At 31.8% G+C, this 13,420-nt stretch overlaps 3 protein-coding genes across 3 annotated transcripts in view; 1 reads left to right on the forward strand and 2 right to left on the reverse strand.

Annotated features, from left to right (window-relative positions):
• Positions 1–9,045, forward strand: part of LOC113400891 (sine oculis-binding protein homolog) — a 31,239-nt gene extending 22,194 nt beyond the window's left edge. Inside the window, exons 2-4 of the mRNA XM_026640566.2 lie at positions 2,116–2,245; positions 6,784–6,965; positions 7,549–9,045. Coding sequence (XP_026496351.2) covers positions 2,116–2,245; positions 6,784–6,965; positions 7,549–8,820 — 1,584 coding nt within the window. The 3' untranslated portion in view covers positions 8,821–9,045. The remainder of the gene's footprint in view (positions 1–2,115; positions 2,246–6,783; positions 6,966–7,548) is intronic.
• LOC113400854 (cytochrome c oxidase assembly factor 5) overlaps positions 1–13,420 on the reverse strand; it is a 390,179-nt gene that overhangs the window by 41,169 nt on the left and 335,590 nt on the right. The window lies entirely within an intron of this gene.
• LOC113400840 (guanine nucleotide-binding protein subunit beta-like protein 1) lies at positions 11,240–13,276 on the reverse strand. Its single transcript, XM_026640510.2, has 2 exons — positions 13,000–13,276; positions 11,240–12,630 (listed from the first exon to the last, which is right to left on the reverse strand). Exons 1-2 carry the CDS (start codon positions 13,147–13,149, stop codon positions 11,812–11,814), a joined length of 969 nt encoding a protein of 322 aa, XP_026496295.1. The 5' UTR covers positions 13,150–13,276; the 3' UTR covers positions 11,240–11,811.

The following is a 13,420-nucleotide window of genomic DNA, read 5'->3' on the forward strand; positions in this document are numbered from 1 at the left end:
AAGTTGTCAGATGTCTTCTTAAGATTAAAAGCCGTTTACCTAAGAATTGAATTGAATCGAAATTACTACTATTTAGAAGTAGTTTACACTTGTGTCATTATTGTGTATACGTATCAATTTAACAAATAAGTTATTTTTCAAATCGTTTTATTTACATACGTTACAACAAATAAAATGTTTACATATATTATCGATTTGCTTAACAATTTTCATTTTTAATTAATGTTTTTTCCCTAAAATCAACCCTTACCTCTCAAAGTTTGGTTAAATTAAATTTCAAGAACAAAAAATATTCGTTACGTAATTATAAGGTATTGCGTTAATATAACAGTAATGTTGCAAATATGATATATGTTTCTGTAGTATCATCAAAAGAGTCTAAGTAACGGGAGCCCAATTACGCGCTGGACATCGTTTCAAAGGTAACCTTCTCGTTGCCCGACGTCACTAACGCCTTGTATTAATTAAATATCGCTCGCATGTCAAAGCAAAGGATAATGAACGTCCTTTAAGACGTGTTACAAGAACATGTTGTATATTATGATCTATTTCGTAACGTAATATTGTTATTCAATTATTTTAAATGGATTTAAATTATATATGTTTGTTAGGAGCTGCGTTGCTAGTGATCATAAAAGTCACGTTATATAAATTATAATAAAAAATATTGAAGTCTCAATTGCTAAACGGTGTAAGGACCGTATCGTGATGTGATGTTCGCAGGTTTACATCCTAACCCTTACGGCTATTGTCATACCTTTTTATAAATAAAAATAAACGTGAACCGACACGTTATGAACCGAGTTTTTAGTGAAGTGAGTTTTATTTATCTCATTTTCTTGCCTTCTACCGAGTAGAAAGCAAGAAAATAAAATATTTAACTAAACTTATAATTAAATTCTATTCGTCATATCTTGTATAAAACTGATTATTATTAATATCAGCGTAAGCTAAGAAGGTATTATGTACAGAGTTTAAAAAAAAAAGAATAATATTAAAAATGCCTATTATTATCAGAGAATTATTAATATTCCTACTTTCACTTCCAGTTAAGTATAATCCTTGTTTTAGGACTACCTCAATAGATCAAGGGGTCAAGCTCGAACCTTTGACTTTCTCATCGCTAGGCTAGCTCATATACCTTTAACTTATTGAGGCTTATGTTGAGGGTTGAAAACGATAGCAAGTAATTTAGTCCTGCCAGATATTAAGATATTGTGCACAACATAATTCACATCATTGGCAAACGCAACACGTAACTAATCACTTTGTTTTTAAGCAATAACACTACTTTTGAAAACGTTGTATCTTTTTATAGTGACACAGATATTTCTTGAATTACGTCCCGTTGTTTGGAACGAATCTTATATATGTTTTTGAGAATTTATTAACTTGATCACCGGCAATAAAATACAACGATAAAGAGGTCATCTGCGACCGTTCGTTTTAAACAAATCTCGTTGTTTAAGAATACATAAAATGAGATTTTTATTTTTGGTAATGCCGTAGCGAAAGCTCTGAGTTGCGACGCGATTGTTTTGAAATATAAATTAATATTATTTGCTTAACAGTTTGTTGGCTTTCACTGTTCCTATGGAGTGTGAATATGACATACTATGATTGTAGACTGTACAGCTTAAACATAAGTAATGGCCGGGCAGATATTATGTTTATAAGAAGTAACATTTAACAATCTCATTATACACTTCTCTAGGATTGCTGTAGAATTACTGTATTGTAAATTATTCCGTAACTTACGGGGTTCTATTTTATTTTTATATATTCTAAGCGTTAAATATAGAGAATGAGATCAAAATTAGTTACCCTCTGGTTATAGGCATAGCGAATATCAACTATTTTTAACTCCACCTGCCACCTGATGGTAAGCGGTCGCCACCGCCCATAGACAATGGCACTGTGAGAAATATTAACCATTCCTTACATCACTAATGCCCCACCAACGTTGTTATGTACCTTGTGCCTGTAGTTACACCCACTCACCCTTCGAATCGGAACAACAACACTGAGTACTGCTGTTTGGCGGTAGAATAATTAGCACTTTAGTTTTGTTATGTTTAAATTATCTATGATTTACCTGTATATTTAACGTTACAGGAGTTCGCTGAAACGGCAATGAACGAGTTATTGGGCTGGTACGGTTACGAAAGACTTGAACTTCGGAGATGGGTCGCGTCGAGAGCGCGAGACACGGGAAGTCCTGAACAAACGGAACAAAAAAATAAAGGTATTTGAAAGACAATGGAGAAGGTTATATATTACCTATCTAATATAAAGGGCCTGCCCTCAGAAAGCTTCTTCTACCACGCACCAAAATGAATTGGTGATATACTCGCAGCTACTGTTAAAAATTTCTGCTATAACATTTTATTTTTAAATCTCAAATTATAACTGTTTGTAGTTTATAGTAACGGATGACAGCTTTATTTGTATATAGAAAATTTGATAAACTATATTTGTAGTTATTTCATAAATGTAGAAAGATCTAAATAGCCGTTTTATGAGCTATTGCGAAACTTCGCCTGTTAATGTGTGTAAGTAAAATCTTGCAAATGAATTATAAGCAGTTTCTGAAGCAGCCGACCAGTTCTAATTTATGAACAATCTTCGCCTGGGTGACAATACAATTTAGCACTCACATTACAATGTAATTTAATTTGTTCCCAAATATCTGCTAATTAACACGAACAAGCCATTTGTTTTAAAAAATGCTTTGTATTGTGCTTGGAACTTAAAAATTTCTTATATAAAAAGTTAGAAGTTTTGTACATCATATTATCACATTTCTAGTAAGTGATCCAACCAATATCCATATCCACTTACTTTGGTAGTTAATGGTAGTAGAGTAAATTCTAAGAATAGTTCCCCGTCGGCAGCTTTCATTCTCCGAAGCATGATTCCGAAAGCACCCCGTTGCATTATTACCGGGAAAAAAAGGCGCCAAATTGTATGCCACGCGGGGTACTACAGATAATAATCTAATCTTACACTTTCTATCATTTAATGAATTTGTTCTTAGAACTCTGGTTATTTATTTTATTATTCGTAAAAAATAGTGTTGATTCGGAATGCAACGTTTCTATATGTAACATTTGATTGAAACGCATCTGACGTATAAAGTTTAATTTACACTTACTCAGTTTTTTTTATTATCAATAGTAACATTTGTTAATTTTATATAGAAAATTCATTGTTAATATTATATATGTATAAATAACCTAACGTACGTAATGCAATTTCTTGTGAAAAAGGATAGTAACTATCTTAGACGTCAGATGTGAAGTTATTAAGAAAAATAAAAGACAATCTGCTTTTGTCTTTTGATTATACCAAGACGTTTATTCATGATCATGTATTTCAATATATATTGTTATATTACGAAAACATTATTTATGAATTTGATACTTCAAAGCGGGTTTACTATTCCTAATGAACGCTCGCGAAATTGTTCGCATATCGTGTACCTAATACCACATTATATAAGATATTTCGTACGAACAAATGTGGATCTTTGCGGTTAAAGCGCGATGATTAACAACGTGTAGAGTTACCTTTATAATGTTACATAGGATACAGATAAGAAAGATATTATGTTACGTTGTGTTTTTGAAATACGAAATGCGAAGGCGTTTGTTAACTTGAATGATAAAGTGAGGGATTACAATTACTTATTTCGAATTATATTTAACTCTACTATCTCTGCCTTTGTTATAAAATAGTAGTTAGTAACATTTCCATTAACGGCTTCAATTATAATATGTGATAATTATCAAATATTTCGTTTAATTAATCTTTTTAAAATACACAAAGTTAAACAATTTTTTTTTATACAAAGCGAACAACGCACTGAACGAATTACACGAAACTTACTTTTGGTTATCAGAATAGAAACAATGAATGTTCGTTGTTTTATATCTCATATGTCATGTTGCATAATATTGTTGATATTAGTAATATTATGCAGTCATATTTACTATTAAAATTATTATTTTTAAACGATGTCGATAGTGAAAAAATGTAGAAGGTATACATTTTACTATAAAATGGACTTTGGTCTTTTTAACATCAGGCCACAGAATTATATATAAGTTATTTTTATCATATATCGCCAGTGACTTGTTAAAGGAGATTTTGAATTATTATTTCAAATATACCTAATATAATGTTCTATATTTAAATCATAAAAAGTATCGAAAATATTTTTTCATGTATCAATAGTAATAATTCAAATGAAATAATAACGAGAGAAAGGCTCAAGTATCTCTAACAAATCCGATCTGTGATCGTTAGCCCGCAACAGGATATTATGAGGCCCATAACGAGATATCAATGTTTTTATTTTAGTAAACGAGCTCTAGTAATGAATGACTGCTTATCAAGTTACCGAATCGAGTGCGGAAAAAAATTTAAACTACATTGACTATTCAAATTAATGTTCAATTTTCGGAATTGATGTATCTCGAATTAATATTTTATAAATTCATAATATAATATACATACATAGTACGCCTCGGCTCCGTAAATTATAATAAGACAATAAAAAATGTAAATGCTTTATCAATTTGTTTATCCGATCAATTTTTTTTTGTCTTGGTGTTGTAAATTATGTTACTAGAATTATTGCTCAATTGCAAACATTTTTGGTGGAATACTTTGTGGTAGGGCTTTGTACAAGCCCACTTGAGTAGGTACTGCCAAGCGGCCATAGTATTATTGTGTTCCAGTTTTAAGGGTGAGTAAGCCAGTGTAACAGGCACAAGGGACATAGCATCTTAGTATCGAATGTTGGTGGCGCACTGGCAATGTAAGTAATGTTTAAAATTGTTTACGGTGTCAATGTCTATGGGTAATGGTGACTACGACGACCACTTACCAAAAGCTGGTCCATTTGCTCGTTCACCTAACTATATTATAAAAAAAAATACAATGCGATTCGTATTAAGCCATAGCGTAAATTAATTCACGAGGATTTGCTTGTTAACAAAGAAATTGGAATGTAAATAGATACAATGTAAATTATTAATTAGTTTAAAATCTGATAAAAGGCGTCCTGTTCATATAAAACTCGTTAAATATTCGTATTGTATGAAGTCCGCTTTTAAGAAAGAAAAATCGATTAATGCAAACCAAGAAATTTTATTATAATATTTTGCTTAGTGAATAATTAAAAAATAGTGAATATTTTATAAATCATTTTTAAATATTTGTATTTTTTTATAATATTACTACACTACGTGCTACAAACTCAAACCGTATGTAAATAAAAAAATAAAAAAAAACTCTTAATTATTATACATTTTTTGGTAGTCTTTTTGGTAATATTAAGATTTACATGAATAAAATTTGTATAATGTTATCATTAACTAGCTGAACAATCGATAGCTTAGAATTCTGATGTGATAAAAATTGCTTCTAGAACTTGAATACGACCTTCAACCCCAACATTATCCCGCAAAGCGTGAAAAAGTAGCCTGTGGCCGGGTTTAACTTTGCTTCGCACCAAATATCATCAAGATAGAGGTGTCGCCGTGAAACCGTAACATATTAGTACAGATTAATTAGTAATTAATTATTTATAATATTACACGACTATTTATGCGGGGTGGGTTTTGTATTATTTAGCATTCACAAATATAAATAAACTATGCTACAACCTACCTACCAACTAATTACAATTATATTAATTGTTATAAAAACGAGTAGAAGATAGAAATCATCATAATTACTTTGCTCGCTTTACATATAAAACAAAATAAGTTATTTTTTGTTCCTTGTATACTATGTATATATATATATATATATATAGGATGTTTTAAATTGAATAAAGATGTTTTAAAATTTAGGTTATACATTTTCTGATAGTCGATTTTATATAATTGTATTGAAGACTAATCTATACAAATAATAAAATTGGAGTGTCTGTTTGTAATATTAAAATAACCCATTTTTACTAAATGCATATGTATGTATTCACGGTACATATACCAAAATAACATTTTTTAGAATTTTTGTCTGTCTGCCTGTCTGTCTGTTTGTTCCGGCTAATCTCTGGAACAGTTGAACCTATTTCGACGGGAATTTCACTGGCAGATAGCGGATGTCATAAGAAGTAACTTAGACTACTTTATTTTAGAATTATATATAGAATAAAAATAAAATCACGCTACAATATCCAAATAACTTAAATTCAAACAACGCGCACGAAGTCGCGGGCACAGCTAGTTAAGAATATATTCTGACTACGACTAAATTACAGTTTTTAGATACAATTAATTTGATAAATTGTTTTTGTAAAAATTAAGAAAAATAGTAACATTTTAAGTTCATTAATGTACCATAATATACAAAATGTAATAGTTAAATGTTTTATGTTTAATAAATACCTATATGTATAGTTAAAAATGCTTTAGGACTTATGTAAGATTGTAGGTACTGTAGGTATTTATATAGGTATAGTCAACAAAATCTCAATAGCATTATTTGACTAAAACCTTATATATATTACGGTGCGCCCTGCAGGTGTCAAACATTGAAATTCGCATTATTGAAATAATTTATCATTAAGTCAATCCATAAATAAATATGAATCAAATATATAACAACAACAACAGAGTCTATAGTAAATAAATATATATATTTCTTATTATTATTATTATTATAAAAATATATACGACCTTAGTAACGACCCACGCCACGCAGATATAAAGGCGCAGATTTATAAATTAAATAATAGAAGTTTAATAGTTCTGATATTCTGTTCCATAGCTGAGGAGTGTTCCTGGTGCAACAAGAACATAACAAGTGATAGTGGCGCGCTGCAACAAGCTGGAGCGGCGTTCTGTTCAGAGCTGTGCTTCAGTCAGTCCCGCCGCGCGAACTTCAAGCGCGCCAAGACTTGTGACTGGTGTCGACACGTACGACATACAGTCGCATATGTGGATTTTCAGGTGAGAAATAAAATTGTGAGTGAATGTCGACATTGAAAATATTAAAAGGAGTATTAGCATTGTTCATGTTTGTTTTAACCGTATTTCACCATGACTACAACAAATTGCCTCCTAAAAAATGCGAATGAGAGAATGAGAGTCGCTAAATTACGGATCGTTACGTAAATACTCTACTCTGTCAGTATTTTTTACAATTTCCATAACGAAAGTTTTTTTTTTTTAATGTAATTTATTATGCTGTAAGGATGTATTAATACCGTGCCTATATATTTGTTTAATAAAATTAATAGCAATCAAACAAAATACTAACAAGTATTAAAGTAAAACAAGGAAGTAAAATAATATTGGATACGAGGAAAAAAATTCGTAGTAAACTCATCACATATTCTACCGCCAAACGTATTGTTGTGCTAAGATTTGAAGGGTGCGTGAGCTAGTGTCAACAATATGTGGCTTACAGTACTTTCTTTGGGATTATCTGGTTACAATAATAAATATGCCAGTTGTAAAAGTCTTAAATCCGTCTTACTTAAATTTATAAAATGTGTTTACAAAAACTAATTTTTTTTTAATATTTTTCCAGGATGGTGCCACACAGCTTCAATTTTGCTCGGACAAATGTCTCAATCAATATAAAATGCACATCTTTTGTCGAGAGACGCAAGCGCACCTAGATCTCAATCCACACTTGGTAAACGCTTCATCATCGTCAAACCTTATCACACCAGAGCTTTGGCTTAAGAACTGCAAAAGTAGATCGGTGTCACCAGCTTCCGAACGCTCAGGTTCTCCAACTACTGAGAAAAAAAATAACGAAAAGGATATATCGTCTAACCAAAGAAAATCTCCGCTTCCATTAATAACTATTGCGCCACCAGCAAAATTAATGAATAAGCCACCCGAAGAAAGATGTATTCAAAAGTCACCCGAAGGGAAAAAAGACTCAAGAACGAAGATGAATTTACGAAAGCGAAGGACATCGAAATGTTCAGCTACGGTGACATCACAAACACTTCGACAGCAAAATTCAACACCGAAAGCACAGGATATGAGAATGTGCAGTCCATCTATTGACGGATCCTCGCCAGCTTCATCAGTTACAGTCAGTAACAGTGCGATACATTCTCCACCGAATACGATGAACCAACAGGTACCACCCCCATTCCCCACCCCAATGTTTGGTATGCCCCCGCCTGTTTTCGTGGATAATAATAATGGACATATAAATGAGCACAGACATCCAATGTTTGTTCCAAGATTAGGATTTATTCCACCGCCTCCGGGAATGATGCATCAAGAAAGGCCAAGACTTTTTCCGCCTATGAATTTCCCACAACCCATAGGTCAAGCTCCACCAGTTACAGTACTCGTTCCTTACCCCGTAATATTACCAATACCTCTACCAATACCTATTCCTATACCATTATCATCTTTTATCCAAGCACATCGTTCTAACAAAGTGAAAACGGAAGTGAATACTGATGACGTAGAGGGACCTCTTGATTTTACTATGAATGGAGATAAGAAAAAGAATGAAAATGTTTGCAGAATAGATAACGACGTTGAATTAAATACAGAAGCACCAGATAAAACCAGTCAATGTGATCCAAATAAAGAGATAAATGAAAGAATAGACAGTGATAAGTCATCCAACGAAACGGCTGACGTCAGTAACCCAGAACAGACGTTACCAAAGTTTAAAATTACGCGACTAGGCAATAAAATGGCCAAAATCGTAACAAAGACAAGAGAACCCTCAGAATCATCAAGACCTTTAAGGAAACGACGGAGGCTTGTCGAAGCAACCGATGATGATTCACTTATTCCTAAAACAAGGAAAATTGTACAAGTGTAAATATTATTAAAACCATTAAATTATATATAATAATATAATCTTCATTCATACATATCACAAAGCATTATAATTCGAACAGAGTTCATTATTCTTTCAATTTGCTAGTCCTAGATATAAGATCTTATTCATTTAACTAAATGTCTCATTAACTTAATTAGCGAGCACTGTAAATGTGATATTAGTAACATTATTCAATGTGAAATAAACACAATTATAAGTAACAAAGCATAATTTTATTACCTCCTATTGAATGAATAAAAGTTTTTAAATTATAAATGTTATTTTAAGTTTGTTGGTAGGTGGAAAGACAGTTACATACATAATATAACTTGTAAAATTTAAGAATTCAAATAGCTCAATACATGAAAATTGTAATTAAAGATTTCGGATTCAATTCCAGGCAAGCAGCACTAAATTTTTATGTGCCTAATTGAGGTTAAAAATACACGTCGCTTTCTGATTGATTGATAGAAAATCTGCCATATGTGTACCAACAAACCCTCATTGGAACAGTCTAGGAGAATAAGCTCCAATTTTCTCATCAGGAATAGAAGAAGCCTTATCCCAACAATGGGATATATTTACATGCTGCTACACTTTAAATGTTTACTTTAGTCATATGTCAACATCAAATGTCATAAGGGACATGTAAATATACTGAATAGACGAATATCTCTACATACTTGCATAGTATATATCAAAGTCACTTTCCACTGTATGTTTGTACGCATAGAAGTTGTAAACTTCGCTCCCAAAAAAAAAAATTAATATATTTTTTAAATTTTAACTAAACATTGAAAAGTGGCAACACAAATTAACAACACGTTCATTATACCGATGTTTTCATCAAAATATTTAAATAATATAGATTCAGCCTTATTGAAAAAAATTGCCGGAAGTGCTTTGTCATTTATTGTTACAAAACTAATTTAACAAACTGGTAAGTTTGGTTGTTTTGAATTGGGAATAAAAGTGTGAGATCAGCACAAAATAATTATATTTAGGGACAGTTAAGACACGCTTTCATGCAACATTCCATGCTGCAAGTACCGTCAGCAATGCTGTGAAATAATATATGAAATAAATTAATGAATAGTGTTTTGTGAAGATTTTCCAAATTGTACACTCATGTGCCAGAAGTTCAACGAAGTTTTCCATTGCCCTGGCAGCATGAACGGTATTGTATGGGATGAATCACAGAAACAAATACCTTATAGAACAATTAACTTGTTGTAGGGTTTTGCGCAAGCCAACCTGGTAAAATACCACCCACTCGTCATATATTCTACCGCCAAATAGAAATACTCAGTGTTGTTGTGTTCCGGTTTGATTGTTAATCCAGTCTGAGTAAATACAGGCACAAGGGACATAATATCTTAGTAGGTTCAAGCAGGGCCGGATCTACCATATGGATTTTTGGGCTTCAGCCCAGGGCCCCGTGGATTCAAGGAGGCCCCAGCTAAGTCAAGTCAAAGTCAAAAATAGACGATAATGCGAAATAATTCATAACTGTATTAAATTAAGCAGATCGTATGGTTTGCAGCCCTGCGAGTTCTGCAATTAATCAAACCCAATCAATTAATTTAATTAATGTCTACGTTCAGATATGTCTTAGATAGGCCCCTAAGTAGTTTTAGCCCAGGGCCCCCCTAAACTTACGTTCCGGTCCTGGGTTGAAGGTGTATTGGCGATGTAAGGAATGGTTAATATTTCTTGCAGCGCCAGTTAATTTTTCATGCACCGAGCTGAGATGGCCCAGTGGATAAAAAAATCGAATAGTAAGCGAAGATCACGGGCTTAAATCTGAAATGTACTGTTGCGGCAATAAAAAAAAAAAATTTTAAAACAATTTTATTGTAATTAGAATAAAATGCATATATCTAGAGGATTAATTGAAAACTCCATATTAATATTTTCATCAAATAAGCAATATTTATCACATGAAAATTGGAAAAAAAAAATTTTATTTAGTTTTTATCATAGCACTGTGGCAGCGCAACACGTTATTTCCATCAGCGTAGTGAGTAACGTATTCTGAAAATTCGAGAAAAAATCATGTAAGGAGGCACCTGAGAAAATAAGTTTACGTAATCATACATGATTCATTTATGTGACTCAAATAAACACAACTGTTCTTTGATAGAAATTATTTTTCCTATTATTCACTTTGAATGATTTCGCATTAAATGTACAATTTTAATGTAAAACTAAGTAACGAAAAGAAGCATTTTCATATTATATATAACTTATACCTAATAATTATCGGTTATATGTATATTTATATGATGAAAGATCTTTATTTATTCCTTTTACATATCTCCATACAATAAAATACATTTAACATATGAAGATAATAATTTTTGGGAAGAGGATTTGGAGGGTTAATAAAGGATTAAAGTAATAAAATAAAAAAGAAACATTCATTTCATAGGCTTTAATGTCTCTGAAAACATTGCTATAAATCATTAACGTAATAGTCATTTCTATATCATTTAACAAATTCTCTTAGCATCTAACAGCTTGGCCACATTTTAAGATTATTTCCCATGTTATTTGTACAAAAGAGATCCAATTGGCTTTGTTATATGCACTATAATTGTTACAACAAATTAATTAAAGCATTCCATATTTAATTATTATAACAATTGAATTAAAGGCAATATAGGCAATAATAATTCAATTTAAAACAATACTGTAAAATTTATGTAGATGGCAAAACAAGTTTATATCTTGCAAACAATATATTTGCTGATGGAAAATATCAAATAATTTGTAGCAATGTTTTTAACAATAGAATTAAAATAAATGCAAAAGAAGTATTTGTTTTCAAATTATTTGATATTTATCGAGCATCAGAAAACTTAGGCAATTTTTTATAAAAGTTTACGTTGATTGAATAATATAATTTAGCTTCACATATAACTTTGAAGCTAAGAAATATAGATGTCAATGTAATGATTTCTTTGAGAACTGTTTAAATATAGTGAAAAATTACTTTTTATTATTGTATAAGTCCCAGAGAGTTATTGCCCCATCTAGGCCCCCAGCTGCCATGATGTTTGCATTCCAAAATGACACTTTTTGAGTGGAGTACACAACATCTTGGACTGCTTGTCTGTGTTCTGTAAGTACTACCAATTGCCTCAAAGAGAACCAGGAAAATATGCGGATGTGTCCATCCCAGCCACCCGATGCAAAAACTCTACCGTCATTCCTTGTGCAAACTTTATTAATTCCAGGGTTTTTGATATTTACATCCAATTTATGGGCCAAGCTCAAGTCTTTTCTTCCTATACTAAATATTTGTATCACATCTGATGCATTGCCGATCATGCCTCTTTGTTGTTCAAGATGGAAATCCACTGACATCGGACATTCTTTAGTTTGCAATTTGCTGATGCATTGACTAGTGTTGAGATCCCACAGCAGGAGCCATCCTGCTTCATAGCCCACCAGAAGGAGATTCCGGTCATTCGGAAATTCAATATACTTTAAACACATTGGATCACCAAGTTTAGGAGAATCATTTTCTGGCACCAAACTATTTATCTTTTCACCAGAAAAATTGTAAATGTGTATTTTGGATTCCCTATCAGGTACAAAGAGTGTTTCGAGTTTTGTGTTGGCATCAAAACGACAAAATCCAGGATAGTCATTGTCTATGGTATGTTGTTCTTTGTAGCCGCTATTAGTAAGTGTAAAAATTTTGAATATTCCACCTTTTTCTTGGGTGATTAGTTGGCTGTTTGTATGAATGAGATGAAGAATGGGAGCTTGACCAACTTTGATTTTTTGCTGGACCCGGTTTGTCTAAAACAAAAACTAAATTAATATCACTTTAGAAATATTACATTAATGAAAAGCTTAGTGTTTCTGTGTAGTATTACCTGCCACGAACATATACCAATACAGAAAAATCTATTTTGATAAATTGTTACAGAATTTTACTCAAAGCAATAATACAAAAAATGGTTTTCATCTTCATACATATTTTGCAACGTTATGATAAGATTCTTTGTTTGCGTACAAGCAAATTTGATCTACTATTTTTCTAGGTCACAAAATGAGGGTAGTAAACAAAGAAAGGCGCAATTGATTGAAGCCGTATAGATCAGTTCCAATCTTCAACGCAGCTTAAAATAAAGAAGGCATTATTATACTAAGAATATTTGATCTCACCTGAAGGTTGTATGCATAAACATATCCATTTTTCGACCCGGCTAGTAACCTCTCCAGTCCCCCCGGTAAAAAGCTAAATGCCAGACAATATACTGGCGAATTGTCGACATTTCTGATTGTATATACCGGGTCAGGTGGTAGCAAAGCCATTTCTGGTCAAGCTCGAACCAAAATATGTAATCGGAATAGAAAAATAAAATATTAATCAAATTAATCAAGCCATCAGAAACTGAACCACAACTACGCACAACACAAAACTGACACAAAAACAAGAAAGTTTACATATATACGTCACTAACATATGGATACGTTCACAAAACATCGTATTATAACTATTTTTATCTATGATTAAACATAATATACTTTAAACAAATATTAAAAACGATTTAGGATACTACCTTAAAAATGTTTGAATTAGTAA

This window comes from Vanessa tameamea, chromosome 11 (assembly GCF_037043105.1).
Source record: "Vanessa tameamea isolate UH-Manoa-2023 chromosome 11, ilVanTame1 primary haplotype, whole genome shotgun sequence".
Lineage (NCBI taxonomy): Eukaryota > Metazoa > Arthropoda > Insecta > Lepidoptera > Nymphalidae > Vanessa > Vanessa tameamea.